Source organism: Pelobates fuscus, chromosome 6 (assembly GCF_036172605.1).
Source record: "Pelobates fuscus isolate aPelFus1 chromosome 6, aPelFus1.pri, whole genome shotgun sequence".
Classification (NCBI taxonomy): Eukaryota; Metazoa; Chordata; class Amphibia; order Anura; family Pelobatidae; genus Pelobates; species Pelobates fuscus.
This window is the reverse complement of record NC_086322.1, coordinates 275,806,958-275,827,544: the sequence shown is the minus strand read 5'-3', so window position 1 is coordinate 275,827,544 and position 20,587 is coordinate 275,806,958. Positions and strand designations below refer to the sequence as shown.

At 42.3% G+C, this 20,587-nt stretch overlaps 1 protein-coding gene across 1 annotated transcript in view; it reads left to right on the top strand.

Annotated features, from left to right (window-relative positions):
* Positions 1-9,482, top strand: part of MGAT5B (alpha-1,6-mannosylglycoprotein 6-beta-N-acetylglucosaminyltransferase B) — a 112,242-nt gene extending 102,760 nt beyond the window's left edge. The window contains exons 16-19 of the mRNA XM_063459189.1: positions 3,422-3,538; positions 5,593-5,667; positions 6,587-6,846; positions 8,501-9,482. Of these exons, the coding sequence (XP_063315259.1) occupies positions 3,422-3,538; positions 5,593-5,667; positions 6,587-6,846; positions 8,501-8,699 (651 nt within the window). The 3' untranslated portion in view covers positions 8,700-9,482. The remainder of the gene's footprint in view (positions 1-3,421; positions 3,539-5,592; positions 5,668-6,586; positions 6,847-8,500) is intronic.
* Positions 9,483-20,587: the final 11,105 nt, after the last annotated feature.

Genomic DNA, 20,587 nt, shown 5'->3' with positions numbered 1-20,587 from the left:
TCATTTTACACAGCGTGGGAAAATCCCAAAGAACTCGTGGGCACGGGTGGGGGATAGGGGGGACCAATCAATCAGAGCGCTCTGAGTCAAATTTCAGTGCGTGGGGAGGGGGCCATGGGTGGGGGCCGGGAGGGAGGACAATAGGTCCCCACCCCACCTGTCGCTCATGAGTGGAGCCAGAGGACAATAGATCCCCCCCATTGTCTTTTAGGGCCCCCACCCGCCACTCATGGGTGTTGGCCAGGGGGGAGGACAATAGGTCCCTCCCTATTGTCTTTTAGGGCCCCCACCCGCTCCTCATGGATGGAGCCTGGGGGAGAGGACAATAGGTCCCCATCCATTGTCTTTTAGGGCCCCCACTCGCCGCTCATGGGTGGGGACCAGGGGGAGGACAATAGGTCCGTCCCCCCATTTTCATTTAGGGCCCCCACCCGCCGCTCATGGGTGGATGCCAGGGGGAGGACAATAGGTCCTTCCCCCTTTTTTCATTTATGGCCCTCCACCCGCCGCTCATTGAATGATCCCTATTAATCCCTATTCCTGCTAAGTAAAGACAAAGAAGGACCACAGAAAGGACATGGGGGCATAAAATCAAGAAGTGGTGAGCACATGAGCAGGAGACCTTGAGAAAGAAGGGAGGATAATAAACTATCCTATACTGTATGAGTATGTGTAACCATATGACATACAGTCATTAACCATGCTTTATTTAAGAGGCCTTGTATATATACAGGGAGTGCAGAATTATTAGGCAAGTTGTATTTTTGAGGATTAATTTTATTATTGAACAACAACCATGTTCTCAATGAACCCAAAAAAGCTGAATATTTTTGGAAGTAGTTTTTAGTTTGTTTTTAGTTTTAGCTATTTTAGGGGGATATATGTGTGTGCAGGTGACTATTACTGTGCATAATTATTAGGCAACTTAACAAAAAACAAATATATACCCATTTCAATTATTTATTTTTACCAGTGAAACCAATATAACATCTCAACATTCACAAATATACATTTCTTACATTCAAAAACAAAACAAAAACAAATCAGTGACCAATATAGCCACCTTTCTTTGCAAGGACACTCAAAAGCCTGCCATCCATGGATTCTGTCAGTGTTTTGATCTGTTCACCATCAACATTGCGTGCAGAAGCAACCACAGCCTCCCAGACACTGTTCAGAGAGGTGTACTGTTTTCCCTCCTTGTAAATCTCACATTTGATGATGGACCACAGGTTCTCAATGGGTTTCAGATCAGGTGAACAAGGAGGCAATGTCATTAGATTTTCTTCTTTTATACCCTTTCTTGCCAGCCACGCTGTGGAGTACTTGGACGCATGTGATGGAGCATTGTCCTGCATGAAAATCATGTTTTTCTTGAAGGATGCAGACTTCTTCCTGTACCACTGCTTGAAGAAGGTGTCTTCCAGAAACTGGGAGTTGAGCTTGACTCCATCCTCAATCCGAAAAGGCCCCACAAGCTCATCTTTGATGATACCAGCCCAAACCAGTACTCCACCTCCACCTTGCTGGCGTCTGAGTCGGACTGGAGCTCTCTGCCCTTTACCAATCCAGCCACGGGCACATCCATCTGGCCCATCAAGACTCACTCTCATTTCATCAGTCCATAAAACCTTAGAAAAATCAGTCTTGAGATATTTCTTGGCCCAGTCTTGACGTTTCAGCTTGTGTGTCTTGTTCAGTGGTGGTCGTCTTTCAGCCTTTCTTACCTTGGCCATGTCTCTGAGTATTGCACACCTTGTGCTTTTGGGCACTCCAGTGATGTTGCAGCTCTGAAATATGGCCAAACTGGTGGCAAGTGGCATCTTGGCAGCTGCACGCTTGACTTTTCTCAGTTCATGGGCAGTTATTTTGCGCCTTGGGTTTTCCACACGCTTCTTGCGACCCTGTTGACTATTTTGAATGAAACGCTTGATTGTTCGATGATCACGCTTCAGAAGCTTTGCAATTTTAAGAGTGCTGCATCCCTCTGCAAGATATCTCACTATTTTTGACTTTTCTGAGCCTGTCAAGTCCTTCTTGTGACCCATTTTGCCAAAGGAAAGGAAGTTGCCTAATAATTATGCACACCTGATATAGGGTGTTGATGTCATTAGACCACACCCCTTCTCATTACAGAGATGCACATCACCTAATATGCTTAATTGGTAGTAGGCTTTCGAGCCTATACGGCTTGGAGTAAGACAACATGCATAAAGAGGATGATGTGGTCAAAATACTAATTTGCCTAATAATTCTGCACTCCCTGTAAATTTATAGTATTTATATACTACTCTATTTGAACATTGTATTGTAATAATTTTGGCGTTTGTGCTTTGATTATAAGCTTTCTGCTGTAACATTTAATTATGTGATGAGGTTTAGTATTTTTGCTATTCATGTCCCCTCTTTTAAACATGTGTTTTGTTAATAGTTTTTACCATCATATTGTGTCATAACAATGTTAGCATAAGGTATGTGTGGTAAGTGTTTTGTCTCATCAAAGTTAAATATGCACGTATGTCCTCTATATCCTCATCACCCACTGCTCCACTGTCCCAATCGTATTCCCTGAGTCACATAATCCTAATCACAATCCCCTAACCCCGTAATTTTCTGTTTGTCCCTTTCTTTTTTTATAATCCTTTATTTTACGGTGGTAAGCACAGAAAATCAAAGTAAAATAATCATAAAAACGTATACGTCAATCATACATCTTACTATTAAATACATCCAAGGGAAAAAAGGTTGATTAGTTCACCACCCATATTAATGCTCTTTGAAACAGAGTATTTGCTAAGCTACTTACAGTGTTGTTTTTTTAATAAACAGAAAGCATAGTTAAACAGAATATTGAAAAGTGAAAAAAAAGTGAAAAAAAAAAATAGTGGACGAGGGGAAAAAAAATCACAAAACACCATTACCAACCCAGAAGCCATTTAGGTTCCTAAATCCTACTCGTTATATGCAGGTAGTGGAAATGCGCTCAACCCTTTGCCCTGGACTCCAGGGTGCTCAACTGGATCAGTCCCAGTACCAAAAGGACCAAATGTAAAGCTGAATGTAGAAAGTAATCCAATCATTCCAAAATGTTCTAAAAGATAGGCAATTTTATTGGACCCAAGAACCAAAAAACAAAGTTTCGACCCCTTAGGGCCTTTGTCAAGCTTGTAACGTAAGTCCTACTTGTAACGTAATCCCTCCAAGGGTTTAATTTGCCTCTCTTAATGATGATGTCTGGGAGTGTGTTTTTGGAGTTATGTGTTATTTTCATGGTGTTATCATTTATCCACACCTCTAGTAATGAGTATATATAAAATGCTGGATCATCATTCAGGAGTTATTTTCGTGTGGGATGGAACTCTATAAGAGTTAATATTAGAATTTGAAGTGAGCAGTAAGATGTTTTGCTCCCTTCTACCAGGTATCTTCTCAGCATCCCTACATGGAGATGGCAATAGGGAAACCTCACGTATTAACTGTGGACTACAACAATACCCAGGAATTTGAGGCGGCCATCAAAGCAATTATGAGGAACAAGGTAATAATTGATAATGGATTGGGTCATTAAATATCCTGAATTTTGTAACTGTTATGTTATGACCGTCAAATTGGTACAGATTGCATGAGGTGCACAGTGATGCCTCAGAATGGAGGATCTTGATATCCTAAAAACTATCCTTTGTTTATAAACCACAGTTTACGGATAAGCAGCCACCACTTAATGTGTTTCATTTCCCCACAGCGTTTAGTTATGAAATCATAAATATGACAAAGAAGACAGAAAAAGCAACGGTCATCAAACTTTTTCACTTCTTGTTTTTAAAAGTTTATTAAATTTTTTTGAAACTTAAAGGGACACTCTACTGCCCAAATAAAAAAGCAAAAATCAGTGTTTAGTAGATATACCCCTATCCAATCACAGACTTCCTAATGTAGCTCAATGAGAAGTCTTTGCAAGGCAGGTGCTCTGGGCAATTGCTGCCTTTTGAGTTTAGCTCCACTGAGCTAACCAAACCAGGAAGTAATAGGATCAGTTGTATGATTGACAGCCAGGGGGATGTAACAATGTTAATTTATTAAAGTGTCAATTTCCATTGAAACCTGCACCTTTTGTTAAATTAAACAAAGGGGACACACTCTTCACACATAAAGCACTTCAGCAAGATGAAGTCCTTTAGGGCTTGGAGTGTCCCTTTAATTACTTTTTATATAATATACATCGATTTAATTTTTGGGGGGGCGGGGGGATTGAGAAAATGTCACTTTTTATCTGGCTGAGCAGACATTTTGGTTCAGATTCTACTGCTATCTGACCAACTGCTCCTCAGCCAAGTTTGTCTGCAATTGCAGATTCACACAGATCACCGGTAAGTCAGATAACAGTAGAAGCTGACCCAACGTGGCTGCTCAACCAGACAAATAATGTGAAATGAATGTACATTATTTAAAAAAAACAAAATCATTACGTTTCATTAAATGTAATACATTTTAAAAAAAATGAGAAGTGAAAATTTGATGACAACTGTCCTTGATACTCTGATATACTGTGTGCGGCGCCGGCTCCTGGCCAATGCATCAGTTTGAGGCTTTGGAGGCTATGAAGTGTCAGACTCGGGTGGTTTAACAGGCAATATTCCCAAACATCTGGGACAGAGTTCTCATTATCAGTACGGTTCTTCACAGAAGAATTATTGCGAATCATAGAACTCAGGAATGAGGCCCAGGAGAGCTCATTAGGCAGTGTGATGAGGACAGAATGGCTTCAGTTACAGAAGCGTAATCCGGATACTCATTGTTTATTATCCTTGGGAAACAGGAGATGGGTTTAGGTTATTGTTATAAGCTCATCACTAGTTCTTGCAATCTCACACAAGCCTATTTTAATTATAATTTCAGTGACATGCAATAACCCTGCCATTATGTGGTATGTCTTAGAGCTACATTAGCGCTCCCTGTAGCATTCTCCACTGCCACACTGCCAAGTACACCATTAGCCTGTCCTTCTGAAATTCACAGTTTTCTTATTTAATAGCACCTTTTGCTGATCTGGTACCACACACACCTACACAATTATTTGTCTTTCTTAAAGGGATATTGTAAGCACCAAAACAATTTTAGCCTAATTAAACCATTTTGGTGTATAAATCATGCCGCTGCAGTCTTACTGCTCAATTCTCTGCCATTTAGGAGTTAAATCACTTTTGTTTTTGTTTATACAGTCTTCGCCACATTTCCCCTGGAGCCTACATGAAGAAATGGTTTCATTTTTAATGAGATGTGACAGCACCATGTGTTTAATTTAGAAGTGATTATCTCCTTCTCTGCTACTTGAACTTTAGTGGGGCTAATGCAGGCTCAAACAAGCTACTAACACAACAGGACATAAGAAACTCTAAATTATACAGACTAATAAATAAAGGAAGCATAAACAATAGGCCTCTCTCTTCGGGAAGTGTGTGTGTGTGTGTGTGTGTCGGTGTATATATATATATATGTATACTATTAATGCAGATTAAAGTGCCAGTGCCACTGTTCCATAGTTTAATGAATGTAATCTAAAAGTTCCACTGATACACTGGGATATCTTCTCAGGTGGAGCCATATTTGCCCTATGAATATACCAGCGAAGGAATGCTGCAGAGACTGCACACCTACATCCAGCACCAGGTAAGAAAGCACCCAGTCAACCATGAGAGCAAATCCTGAGGTTACCTACTACAGCATCTACATGGGTAGGCCTTCTTCCTTTTTTGCAAATAAAAAGAAGATTGGTTGTGCCATGCTACTGACTACATTCTCCATCTAACCGGCAAGCACAGCATTTATTTGTCAATTAGGAGCTTATTCGTTAAACAGTGAATTGTCGTGAATTATGGGTGGGATTTAGTAAGCGTACTAAAATATTCTTAAAACGTACCCGTGTGGATATAGCTCTGTCCTTGGAACATCCACCAGAGGAAGCACAAAATGTTTCTCCTCAGCCCTCCAAACCCGAGTGGACTTTCTCGTTATGTCTAAGTGTTGGACTTGGTCAAGACCTGCAGTGAGACTCAGGCACCAAGCATTGGGCGTTAATCAGAAGAAGCAGGTTTTGAGAAAAGTGTAGAAGTTTGTAGAGAATTATCTGGATATACATCTTTCTTTGATCTGTCCTTTTTATCCCCTTTCATTGTCCATTGCCTCCTCCCTTATCCTACATTCTATGCTATCTTCTTCTTTTTATAATCTGTATTTCTATCAACTTTATTCATAACACTCTTGATAAGGTATTATGACTGTCCTTCATTTTCGGATTTTTTTTAAATTCGTTGTTTTTATTTTTTTTCAACCCTTTCTCTTTCTTATTTCAATTAAAACACATTCCCTTTCTAATGTATGTATTTTGTTTATTTATTGATTGATGTATTCTGTCCCATTCTCTCCCATTCATTTCTGTCTTTCCCCCTTCTATTTGATGGTGGTCCCTCTATCTCTTCCCTTTCCATGTCTTTTCTAATCTAACATTCTGACTTTGCTTCATTCTTCCCACCACTCTCCTCACATCAATTCCTTGCTATTTTGTTCCATCCATTCCTTCCTTTTTCAGGAGTTTTGTTCTTCATTGCCCTCACCCTTACTGATTAATACATCCCAAGTCACTCTTCCCTCAACTCTTCTCCTCGTTAATCATACACACCTGATCTGGCCTCCCAATGAACCCCTTCCCCCCATCTGGCCCCCAGTCACCTCCATGCAGGTTTGGCTTTCTGCCGAAGGGGAATCCTGCAGCACTGCATGCTCGGAACATGACTTGGTGTGTGAGCCCAGTTTCTTCAGCCTCCTCAACCAGCAACAGGTCTTGGAGCGGTGAGTACACGAAATATCTCATGTGAAATCAGACAGGGATACTTCATGTACAATTAGAATATAGAGGAACAGTCAGAATATTTAATGCACAGGAACACACTGCCTACAAAGACTGCAAGGTAAAGAGTTTATTCTGTGCCAGTGTGTATACCAAGGACATGCACTGGTTATCACTGACTGTGATTTATCTAATGTTGCAGGTTTTTTATGCCCTAGGCAACACCAGCTCCCCCCCCCCCCAAAAAAAAATGGCCAATATTATGTGTCCCTTTCTCTCCCAACACCTTAGTGGGTCTCTTTCTCCACCCAGCCCCTCTGTGTGTCTCCCCCCCCCCCCCCACTTCCCCTCAGCGCTTTGTATGCCTATTCCCCCTCCTTAGCTCTGTGGTGCTTCTCCTCCCCCAACCCTTTGTGTGCCTCTCTTCAGCCCCTTCTGTGCCACTCCACCACCCAGCCCTTTGTGTGTCTTCCCCTCCTCCCCCCAGTCCTCTATGTGCATCCCCCCATGCCAGCTCACCTCCCTCTTGTAGCGTTGCCGAGACTGCAGTAGAGGATCTTCTGTAACCTATCCCCGGTCTGACAGGATGCTGTTCTGCGATCACAGTGAGCACTTCCTGTCAGACCGGTTAGAGGATACAGAAAATCCTCTACCACAGTCTGCCAATGGGCCACTCTGCATGCAGTGACCGGCTGGAGGGGAGTGCTGTGCTGTGCACTCCCGTCCTGCCAGTCGCCTGGACTGGCACTAGGCTGCTGCCTAATCCGCCTAGCGGTCGTGCCAACCCTGACTAGCACAAATACTTCTGTAGACATCAGGTTATAACTTGCCTTAGTGACTTAAATGAACACTATAGTCACCCAGATTACTTCATTGAGATTAAGTGGTCTGGGTGCAGTGTCCCTTTTCCTTTAACCCTGCAATGTAAAACATTCAATGCCTAGGAACGTTTGAAAGTGTGCAGGGCTCTAGCTGCACCTGCCCATTAGGTCTCCAATGCTCCTCTATGAATAGCATTGAACTGGACTAGGTTGGAGAAGGCCCTGACTCCTCTGTGGTGGCTCCTGGGGGGGAGAGGTGAACAGCGCTGAGGGAGCCTCAGTGCTGGCAACAAGGTAAGTAAAGAGGGGATTTTAAATCTTTCAGTGCCAAACGGGGAGGGGTGGAACCTAATACCACTAGAGACAGGAACACTATAACATAAGGAAAACAAATTTGTATTCCTAACGTTATGATGTTCCTTTACCACTAATCTGCAGATATGTTAAAAGAAAAACAACTAATTGGGATGGTACTCTTTAAACACGCAGGGATCAGATTAAGCATGGTGCTGTATATGGTTTAGAGCAGCAAACTTTCACCATCGAAACTACATCTATAAAAAGAATTCGGCACTCACAAAGTCTCAAAATAGCAAATTTAGAAGGAACCCACAAGCAGCATTTCAGCCCAATTAAAGGCTTTTATTAAGATGTGGGAATTGGATAAGACCCTAAAATATTTAAACAGGGTCAGCAGGGCTATATATTTATAGAGTCCCAAATTAGGGTTACTAGCATATTTTACACAATGGTAACTTTATTGGGTACTTAGTGCATTCACACATACACATATACACGGTATGCCATATTGATCCTATGTTCCTGTATTCTGTAGATTGGGAGCTCAATGTGACAGCACTGAATCAGTGATGAGTCACCTTTACCCTGCCGTTTCACCAGCCGTCCGTGAATGCTATCTGCAGAGAGAGCCATTGCTATTTAGCTGCTCAGGACAAAGCACAAAGTTCCGTCGTCTCTGTCCATGCAGAGATTACATCCGTGGTCAAATGGCTTTGTGTCAGGATTGTTCATGAAGCAACAGAAGCCACCAAACAGAGGTGCCAGTTTTTACCGAACGTCCAACATCAGAATGCCTGCAGCATGGAGAGATTTCGCACCTACAATTTTACTCCCACCACAAATTCCTGGCTTTCAGCCTTGAGTTTTATGCTGTAGCATAAAGCAATATGAAAAATATATACTACACACCTTCACAGAAACCGAAAGTAATCTCAATACTGCCATGTACAGATCTCCATGTCTTCTGATGACCTTGGACTCTTCCACCGAAGAAGAAGACCCACACCAACAAGCACAATGAATGATGTCACTGGTTCAAGATCATGTCAGTTACCTTCTCTGTGCCAGACATGACTGTTAAGAAAAAAACAAACAATAGAATTTTCATGATCAAATAGACAAAATATTGTACTTTGTGAAACTGATGTATTTTTGGAAGCACTAAAGACTGGTGACATCATCATCTATGTTTATCCCGCAATGTCTGTGCAGGAACAAGATGCAGTGATTACATTATGAAGTTTTCTTTTTGACCTGGAAAATTAACACTGGGAAAGAAAAAAATATATACCGTATACAGTTTGGCATAAATGTTTAAGTGTAAAAAATAAAATAAAAAATTAAATATTGGACCAAATTAGGAGATTATGAATGTAGTCCCTTAGCCTCCCCGTTACAGAGAAAGTGTGGACACGTTTGCATTGTGTTTTCTGAAACATGCATATTTTGACAGGACTGGAGCACCTAGCATAAGAGTACAAGCAATATAATAAAGAAAAATTTTGTTTTTTTTCTCATATGTTTTTTCTCTGAAGTCTTTATTTCTGGTTAAAAAAAGATTTTATACCAGGAAAATTTTTACGTGAATAAATGAATTTGTTCACTGAAGCTTAGCTACTTGTTGCTTTGTAAATAAATATTGTATATAAGTAACTAGTGTACAAATGGGGCACTAAAATCTAAAAAAAAAAAAAGTCTAAAATGGAGAGTTTTCCACTTTACAAAAGTTTCTTAGCAATCAGAGTCTCTCCACTTCTGAATGAATGACAATGACGAGGTGATACTGATATCTACTATTAAAAAATCAAAAATTAAAAATCACAGGAACAGTGGTCAAAAACCATTTATCCATGCAAATTAGAGACACTTAAAATGAGACAGGTGGTTACTGGAGTTTGGAGGGCATTGACCGTAGTGGTGGGTGCCATTGGGTTGGGAGACCAGCTTTGCATCCAGTTTCCTTATCAGCCTTGACTTTGAAAATGCTTATTGAAATGAAAATACTTCGGAAATAGCTTTGTTAATTCCATCAAAAACCTACAACCCAACCCAGCTGCTTCCATTACTAACAATGGCCTCCTACATAGGATGAGTCAATCTCTACAAACTGATTAGCTTTGCGAAATTGCTATACCCCTTACAGGTTCTTTCTGTCAAAAAGACAAAAGTCTCTTAAACAAAAAAGTTAGACATTTTCTTTAGCAAGAGCCGATTAAGTCTAACTAAAGTAAACCACATCAAATCAAATGGGGGCACTTAATCTTCCAAACACTAGATAATACAGTATAGCGGCTCAACTCAGGCATTCACTAGATTGGATACAATCTCAGATCTAGCCTTGGAGTCCTTTTTGCCACTGCAGGATTTCTTTCCGGCACTTCTCCACAGATCACATAATCTACTTCTTGACACCACTCTCTCGAATCCCCTGGTGGCAACCCCAGTACGAGCCTGGACGTTGCCTTGTTCCAGACTGAGAGCCAACCCCCTATACTCCTTACATGTACCCCTACTTTGAAACCCTGGAATAACCTTCGAGACCATGCACATCCAACCTGCACTCCACATCAAAATTATATGCAATCTTATAATGTACCCCCGACTTCCCCGAGATTAAGACGGGTCTAGAACAATGGAAGACACTTTCCTGATGTAAATCCAGAAGACCTTTAAGCCACATTACACTCAACGCCAGTTGCTTCCCATGAATTCCTATTTAGATATGTTTCTGAAAACCACACACTACTCTTACTGTGGGAGTGTTCCGTGATTCTAACTTTTTGGAAAGACTTGCACGATATTTAGACACCAATAAAATGCCGCCTTACCACTTAATCTGTGTTTTTTCGGTTAGGACCTCTCCGAGATAACCCCAAACCTCACAGACGATTTTCAAATATCATTGCTGCAGTGGGACATAACACCATCCTTCATGTCTGGAACCTGCCGGGTATGCCACCCTTACCCTTTTTCTTAACCAAATTCAGCTTTCTATTCAAATGGAGTTGCTGATCAGTCTCACAAAAAAAGAAACTTTTGTAAAATGGTTTCTACAAACTTGAAAATGGTATATTCCCACTTTGAATTACTCATTTCAGTATAACATAAGGGTAACATTGGAATACATTATTTATTTATAAAATATTTTACCAGGAAAGATAATTTGAGATTTCTCTTGTTTTCAAGTATGTCCTGGGTCCACAAAACATGGCATTGATACATTAGGGTACAATAAAATACAAAAACAATATTAATACACAATATATTCAAAATTTAACATAGAACAGGTAGGAAATATATAATCAACCATGACAGGTGCATTCTGTTTTGAGGTATGTAGAGAGAGATCTCTTAAAGGACTTAAGGCTTCGGGAAGATTTTAAAGTGTGCAGGAGGTCGTTCCACAATTGCGGCGCTCTGTAGGAGAAGGAGGATCGGGCTGCTTTCTTTTTGTATTGAGGTAGACTAAATAAAGTGCTGGTACTGGATCGGAGGTTATAGGAGGTGGGAATAGCCGAGGTGAGCACTCTGCTCAGGAAGGGCGGGAGTTTCCCATAAAAGCTCTTAAACACAAGGCTGAAAAGATGAAGGGTGTAACGGATCACCTGGCACCCCGACCGGGTACCTCCGTTAATGGATGCTCCTAGTGCTTCCTGAGGACTCCAAGCACTCTGGCAGACACCATAATCACCGAATCCGAGAAACCTTTAAATTCTCCCAAGCGTATGAATGCTGTAGACCATTGAATAGGAACCATACGAATAGGCTTGTACTCCTAGCAGTCAACTGGAACAGCATACAATAAATCCTTCCCCCAATAATGAGACGACACATCACTTTGAGGTTAAAACAGGAACTCTGGACTGGCTCATCCAGCCTGGCTTTTATTACAATAATCCACATACAGGCCACACCCAGGGGGAGGCATAAAATAACCAATCACATACATGGTTCAGCCCACACATCCCCTCCCCTCAGATAACATTAAACCCAATTATCCGGTACACTTTTCCAGCCAAGTTCTGGATGTACCCCAAAAACAGGGGGTACACCTTTAAATCCAGCATCGCTGGATAGCCCTTATTCAGGGGGGAAACATATCCAAAATTCAAGTCATTCGGATGAACAGTTCGGCAGATATGGGTTTCCAAAGATTTGACCGACCGCATGGGTAAAGTATCCGAAAACAGTTCCATGCATTTTGGCCCTGCAGTCGGTCACAAACAAGGGAATGAAAACAGACGAATTGCCTGTGTTATAGAGCCTGGAGAGGGTTTGAATGAATTCCCTTGTTTGTGGGGTTCTTTCTACCGAACGGCGGGTCATTCGGTAGTTTCTATACGAATTCCTGGAAGTATGGAGGTCTCAGCGGTGTTTGCCTAGTCAAGTGTCCGATTTTAGTTCCAGACACTCGACGGCAAAACACCGCTGTTCGGTAGTTTAAGATGGCCGCCGCCATGGCGGCCACCCAGAGGACAAAGAATATATTACAATGATTGCCAATTACCCGTTTGCAACATTGTTGCAAACTGTAATTGGAGTCACACTTATTCCTGGGTGGTCTGGTTGTTCGGTAGTTTCACTCAATATAATAAATGGAGTGATTCTACCGAACAATCAGATGAATGCTGCATACATATCACCCAGGTTAAACTTAACACATGAATGCATATACAATATTACAGGCAGCACACTAGAACATGCTTCACAGTCTTAAAGGGACAGTAGTCCCAAAAGTCCCAATGTGTCCATAGATGCTGTTAAAAGGGCCAGTAGCAGCAATATACAGTACAATATGCCCAAATATAAATCTTTAACTGTACCAATTTTCCAGGGGCCATAGTCAGCAGGTAAGAGGCAGGCAGCCAGGCCCCTCCAATGCCCAGTGGCGAGGTAGGTTCCGCCACAAAGGGTGTGTCTGGATTAAAGCGACAGCCAGTTTAGTTCTTTTAGCATGTTACAATGGTGGGTCCTGTAATTACATTGTAGCACAAATTGTCAGAACGAGTTATACAATGTATTGAGTTTACTAATGTGGGATTGCGGTGCAGGTGCATATACTACATCCCCATAATCAATGATTGACATCAGCATTGTTTGTACAATCTTTTCCTTTACTGTAGGGCTTAGGCAGGATTTGTTTCTGTACAGGGCACCTACTTTTGGATAAAGTTTACATGCAAGATTTTCTATGTGGAGGCCAAAAGATAGATTGGGGTCTAACAACATACCCAAGTATTTGAAAGAGTGGACTGCGGTCAATGTGCTAGTTGAATTTGTTTTGATGGATAGGTGAGAATTGTGTAATTTGTGTACGGTAATTTAGGTACTGTTCCAAAGATCATTGTGACAGTTTTGTCAGTGTTTAGGAAGAGTTAGTTTTTTTGCGATCCACTTTTCTACCTCTGTAAACTGGTCTTGGAGCACAGCCTCAAGCTGCGGTAGATCGGATTTGCTTGCATAGATCACTGTGTCGTCTGCGTACATGTGTACATTTGTGGATTTGCAGACATTAGGCAGATCATTTATAAATAATGTAAATAGTAGGGGGCCGAGAATGGAACCTGGGGGAACACCACACGCGACTGGGAGAGGGAGTCGCTGTTAGAAATGGACACATATTGCGAGCAATCCGATACATACGATCGAAACCAGGTTAGCGAACAATCACCAATACCAATACCTGAGTTTTTGAGTTTGTGCAGTAGAATGTGTTAAAGGCCTTTGCTGTGTTAAAGGCCTTTGCAAAATCAAGGAAAATAGCTCTAGTTAGGTCTCCTTGTTCCATGCCAGTTTGGATGTCATTGCAAACTTTTAAGAGGGTAGATGTAGTGGAGTGATTTTAATGACACTAATAGGTACAGGTCTAAAAATGAACTTGTCTATATTGGGTCTTTGCAAATTTAGTGGGGCCTGATCCACATTTCTAGTTTCAGGATGCGTGTCATTTATTAGCTTGGCAATCAGGTATCCAACAAAATAATTGTTAAAGGCATTTGCTACATCTAAGGGAAGTTGCAGGGTTTGGTTATCCACTTTGACAGTGGAGGGTTAGGAGTGGATTGGGGGAGTTTGTAGGGTTTGATAGGCCAAAAGATTCTAGGGTTTGATAGGCCAATTTTGTATCTTTTGTGCATATATGTCTTCATTGTCTATATGCACAGTGATCATTCATAGAGCCAGTACGCTTGAACTTTGACCACAAAGAATCCCGAAACTGGTACATTTGGATGAGATCAGCTGTGATCCAGTTCATATGTGCTCCTTTTACTCTCACCTAATGCAGAGGGACATGCAAATTCCAAATTTGTAGGAGTTCAGTCTGAAAGAAATCAACAACACAGTCTAGATCTGGGATAATGTTTAATCTGTGCCATGCGAGATTCTTGATGTCAGTAAGAAAGGATTCAAGATTCAATTTTTTGAAGGACCTGGGGATTTTAACCTTGGGAGAAGATTTAATAGCCTTTATTTTGTGCACACAGTAAACTAAACAGTGATCACTGAAACATTAAGGGAGAATCCTCCTGGATTCTATCAGGAGAAGTGGAGAGAATCCAATCGAGCAGGGTATGGTTATGGCTTTTAATGTTTATGCGAGTTGGAGAGGAGATTAATTGCGTTAGCTGCAAAGTCTTAAACAAGAGCTATTATTATTATTATTATTATGGCATGTTTCTCGACGGAGGTGGCGATTACATAACATACTTATTCCCTGAAGTTCGAAATGTAGTGAATTGATATTTAAATTGCACTGTTTAGAACAAAATAGCTTATCTGGAGAAAATCGCTGCATGTCTATTTTAGAATACATGTCATTCAGATTTTAATTCACTGCAATTTGACATTTAGTGGGTAATACTGAAATTATTTAAGGAATAAGCCAGGATTAACGTCTTCTGGGTGTGCCCTCTAATTTCCTTCTTTTCTGTGTATATTTGGAATCCAGAGCAGATTGCCTTTGGCATGAGCAACCCACCCATCCATTCTATATGCCCTATCAGAGGTGCAGAAGGTAAGTAAACTTATAAAATTGAGTAAAAAAAATTTGTGTGTGCTGCTCATTAACTTTTTTTTTTGTATATATCTTTGTCTTTACAGCAGTAGCACTGCTGAGAAATGCCCCCCCCCCCCCCCCCCCCGCCTGGGTGGGATCTGTATTTTTTTAGTTAATGACCCACTGCCAGTGGTCTGTGTATAAACGTGTGTATTGTGACTAAATGAAGCATTCTTATTTTAATCCTGCATCAAGTGTTGACTGATGTTTGTGTGGGTGGCTATATCACTGCACATTCTGTGGGAGGAGAGAGACTTTGGCGAAGTTACTCTGGTCAAATAGTCGAGTTCCGCCACAAGACATATATCAACAGACAATAATAGATAGAAAATGCCTCAGAATTCCTTCCATTGGCCTGAAAAATACCTGCTTGTGTGTTGTTTACTTCAACAAAAGACAAACGCACAATACTTTACTAACAGTAAAACTCACACAAATAATGTTATTGTGTCTTCCCGACGTATGAATTAACCTGCAATGGAATCTGTAGACCAAGAAAATGTTCCGAAATAAATACTGAGCAGAGCAATAAAATGTCTAGACAGGGCTTTAAACACGGCAAATGATAGAGGTTTATACTGTTTTATGTGGAAATTAACTTTATTATCCAAGGATTTGCTCATATACAATAATTTCATGGCATAGTCGATGATCGCTGGTTTGTGATAGGGAGAAAAATGAATTTGCTACTTTAGACGGACGTAGACAGGCTGGGAATTCAGGTGAGTTGGAGATTCTTTTAGTGCACCTATGTTATTAATATTTGATTTGGTATGTTCTTTTATACAGCAGTAGATTTAATCGGAGCCTGTTTTAACCTAATCATTGCCTGGGAAAGGATAGCATGACCTGCTTCAGTAAAACTTCAGGGTAGATAGAGAAAATGAGAGTTTTTTTTTTTTTAATTGCAGAGTTAAAAGAAAGAAAATAGACCGAGGTACACAAACTATGTTTTTTCACTAAAGTGAGAAGTTAGAATAATTAGACTGAAATAGCTGAACTAAAAACATAAATTGCAGACATTTATTTACAGTTGTGCTGGCTTAGCTGTCAATTTAAACTTCGCTTTGAATTCACATTTGGGATTTATTCACCAAAGTCTAAATACCCAGGGCTGGATGTGAACATCCACTGGATTCCAAAATGTCCAGGTGCGATAAAGTAGTGGAAATCTGAATCATGATGCTGAAAATCCAGGACTGAATTGCTAAAATGTAAAGCTCTGTAGAACCAGCCAATCAGGTTAGAGGAAATCTGATTAGAGAAAAGGGGAATTGGGGGCACACCCGGTACATGCATTTCTCAGCAGTGTTCCTGCCACCCTTTGTGAGGTACTCCGCTGCTGACTCCAGAACATCTGATCCTTAGTGAGGACTATGGCACCTATGTTGAATACACTGAGCAGTCCAGCTGCTCTTACAAATGTGAGTATGGCTCCATTTATCCCTCGCTAATGCATTACAACAAAAATCACTATATTGTATCTCTTTTTCTTTCATGTTTGCACCTACGCTGTTGAAAAATGTGTGATCAATTTATATTCCTATGGTGTTGATCATACCACACTCCTGAAATATCGAGCTTAAGACTTAAGCTCCTCCTTTGTGAGTGTATTCCTTCTTTACCATATTTCTAGGTTAAAATTACACTATTGCAATTGGTCTTTCCTTTGTGAACTATCACACATCCACCATTCAATACCACTGACTGCTACGCATTACATGCGTGTATCTATAAGTGGGGATAATACCACTGCAAGTTATTTAAACTGGAGCTGGTCTGAAGCTCTAGATCATGTGAGTGGGCATTCACACATTTTTTGTTGTTTTGTTCTCCACTTTTTGAAAGAAGCAAGAACAATTGACGCAAACCTGTTATATTTATTTGCTAAAGACGCATTGTACAGCGCTGCAAATTTGTTGGTGCTTTATAAATTGTAATATTGTGCTTGCTGAGCAGTGAATTGATCAGGCATGACATATTCACCACAACTGCTTCATTAAGCTAAAGTTGTTTTGGTAAATATAGTGTCCCTTTAAAGAATGCATGAGAATGCACAGCTAAACCTTTGTAATCAGCATAGATCTCTTGATATTTTATAACAATATAAAATACAGATCAATTCCCAGATTTTACTAGTAACATGACATAAAGTCATGATTTTATTAAAGACACGGAGGCGAGTATTATGCATAACTCTTTCTTTATTTCCTCAGCAGCAAAGATAGAGGAATATAAATATTGTCAAAATGAAAGTGTACAGGCATAACAGGCAACCAATCACATAACAGAGGAAGTAGCTATATAAGTCCTGTGTCTCCCACAATCCCCCTCTTTCTTGCGAAAACCGAAGACCAGGTAAGATAAACGATGTCCCATTCGATCCAAACAGGAAACGGGAAACAATGCGAAACTTCAAGCTAAAAAAGATAGAAAAATATGGTAATTTCCAAACTCAAAACTGTAGACTTACCAAACATAACCGTGAGGAGCCATACATAACAAAACTGGATTCTGAAATAGAAAAATATATAAAATTATTAGAAACCAGCATAACAACGTTCAAGATCATCCAAAACATAATAAAATACATTATACAGGAAAAACATGATATAAATACAGACCTAATTGAAAAAACATACCTGAATAACACCGAAGCATCTCCTTTCCCAAATCCACACCGGGAGGGTGGGCGGGAATAATACTCGCCTCCGTGTCTTTAATAAAATCATGACTTTACGTCATGTTACTAGTAAAATCTGGGAATTTTATTAAAGACACGGAGGCTCATATTATGCAAGTTCAAAGCTGTGCCACTACTCGAGATGCGATGTGTTCAATTGGTCTGAAATAGAAATCTCGAAAGGTCGATTCTCTGGACCAGTCCGCCGCCCGCATAATGTCTTCTAGACGACATCCGACTGAGGATGCTTTCGAAGCCATCGCGCCTCGCACAGAATGAGGCGTAAAAACAGAGGTGTCTATACCTGCGGAAGATAGTAGCCAACGCACCCAGCGTGCCAGAGTAGGTGTCGAAACTGGCCAGTGAGGTGACTTAAAAGATAAGAACAAATCATGTAGACCAGCGGAGCGGAGGGAACGTGTAGCATCCAGATAAACTTTGACGCAATCCACTGGGCAAAGTGCCGGGCAACCAGAAAACCTAGGGTATGTAAACGACCTGGATGCAGATTTCGTCCTCCTGGATATGTCAAAAGTAACGCCTTCCGGGGTGAATGCAACGGCGTCCCAATCCAGGGCCCTGACATCAGAGACCCTCTTGCAAGAGACCAAACAGAGTAACATCACCAGCTTGGATGACAATCGTTTTAAAGTCAATTCTTGGTTAGGGTACCACGACGAGAGGAACTGCAACATCACGTTGACATCCCAAAAGGCAGAGAAACGAGGCCGAGGAGGACGGGTAAGGCGAATACCCTTGAGAAGGCGACATACAAAAGAATGTCTGCCGACAGGGGAACCATCCAAACCCATGTGTCCGGCCGAAATAGCCGAGCGGGATAGGTTGATCGTGCGGTATGCCTTACCCGAGTCAAACAGGAACGTGAGGAACTCCAGGATCAAATGTAGAGGGGCAGATACGGGATCCACTGCCCGTTCCAAGCACCAACCAGACCACGATCTCCATGAAGCTCGATAAGCTGTTCGTGTGCCTGGGGCCCAGGCGTTATCGAGGAGCAGGAGAGTTGTCTGCGGAACGTCTGAGACAACCCAAGGTCCCCTGAAAGGAACCACGCTATCAGGGGCAGCTGGTGTTGTAACACCAGGTCGTGCGAGTTCCCATCCGGATCCAGAAGGAGGTCCTGGAAGACTGGGATCAACTGAGGGAAATCTATGGACAACTCCATCAAGCGAGGGAACCATGGCCGAGATCTCCAGAGAGGGGTGACCAACGCCACACGACAGTCGTGGCGAAGCAGTTTCGAGATCGTGCGTGCGATCATGTTGAACGGGGGAAAAGCGTACAGGTGACCCTGCAGCCAGTCTTGGAGAAAGGCATCCGTCGCCACCGCTGCCGGGTCCGGCCTCCAACTGTAGAACTTCGGCAGCTGAGTGTTCAGCCGTGATGCGAATAGATCCATCTGGAATGTTCCCCACAACATGTCCAGGCTCTGGAACACCGAAGCGTGTAAACGCCAATCGCGAGAGTCTCTTAAGTGTCTGGAATTCCAATCCGCTCCCGAATTGTCCAGACCCGGAATGTGTTCCGCCGTCACCGAGACGTTGTTGTAGAGGCAGAACTGCCAGAAATCTTTTGCAAGCATCGCCAACATTTTGGACTTCGTACCTCCCAGGTGATTTATGTAACGGACCGCCGACACGTTGTCCATCTTGAGGAGAACGCAGCAATTCGCCCGCCCTGGGGTAAGGCTGCGGATCGCGAATGCCCCTGCCAGGAGTTCCAAGCAGTTGATGTGTAACGACTTCTCCATGTCGGACCATCTGCCTCCCGTGGAAACGTCTCCACAACGAGCACCCCAGCCGTGTAAGCTGGCATCGGACTCTATCACTATGTCCGGGATGGAGCCGAAAATGGCTCTCCCGTTCCACGCCTCCATGTGTGCCAGCCACCACACCAATTCGTCCCTGGACTCCATGTCCAGACGTATCCGAGATTCGTAGGAGTGACCTGACCGAAGGTGTGACCCTTTGAGCCGCTGGAGGGCCCGGTAATGTAGTGGACCTGGGAAGATCGCTTGAATAGAGGCCGCGAGAAGGCCAATTATTCTCGCCAGTTGTCTGACGGACAAATCTGGGACGCGAAGAGCCCTTCGAATTTCCTTCTGGATGGCTTTCACCTTGGGGCCTGGTAGAAACAGAAACTGTTGGACGGAATCCACTCTGAAGCCCAGAAATTCTATGGACTGGGCGGGATCTAGGACCGACTTGTCCCAGTTGATCAGAAAACCCAACCTCTGTAACAGGTTGGTAGTCCACTCCAGGTGAAGAAGGAGATCCTCCTTTGATTGGGACAAAATCAGAATGTCGTCCAGGTAGATAATGAGACGAACCCCGCGGGTTCGAAGGAACGCCACTACCGGCTTCAAGAGCTTGGTGAAACACCAGGGAGCCGAGGAGAGACCGAAAGGCAGGCAGGTGAAGCGCCAGCAACGCCCATGCCATGTGAAATGGAGATAGTCTCTGAACTCCAAAGCGATAGGGACCGTGAAGTACGCGTCCTTTAGGTCCAGTTTGGCCAGCCAGTCCGACTGGCGTAGAAGGTCTCTGAGGCAGTGTATACCTTCCATCTGGAAGTGTTGGTACCGTAGGAAGGCGTTGAGGGGACGAAGATTTATCACAGGGCGAACTCCGCCCCCTTTCTTGGGCACCAGGAACAGATTGCTCGTAAAGCCTTTGGCGGTGAACGGCAGTTCCTCTATAGCGCCCTTGGACAACATTTCCGTGACCTCCGCCGAGATCATCTCGTCTTGATCTGGTGGAAGAGACAGTTCTCTGGGGGAATAAAACTGGACAGGCATGGAAACAAACTCTAGGCGATACCCCTTTACGCACTGCAGAACCCAAGCATCCGAGGTGATATTT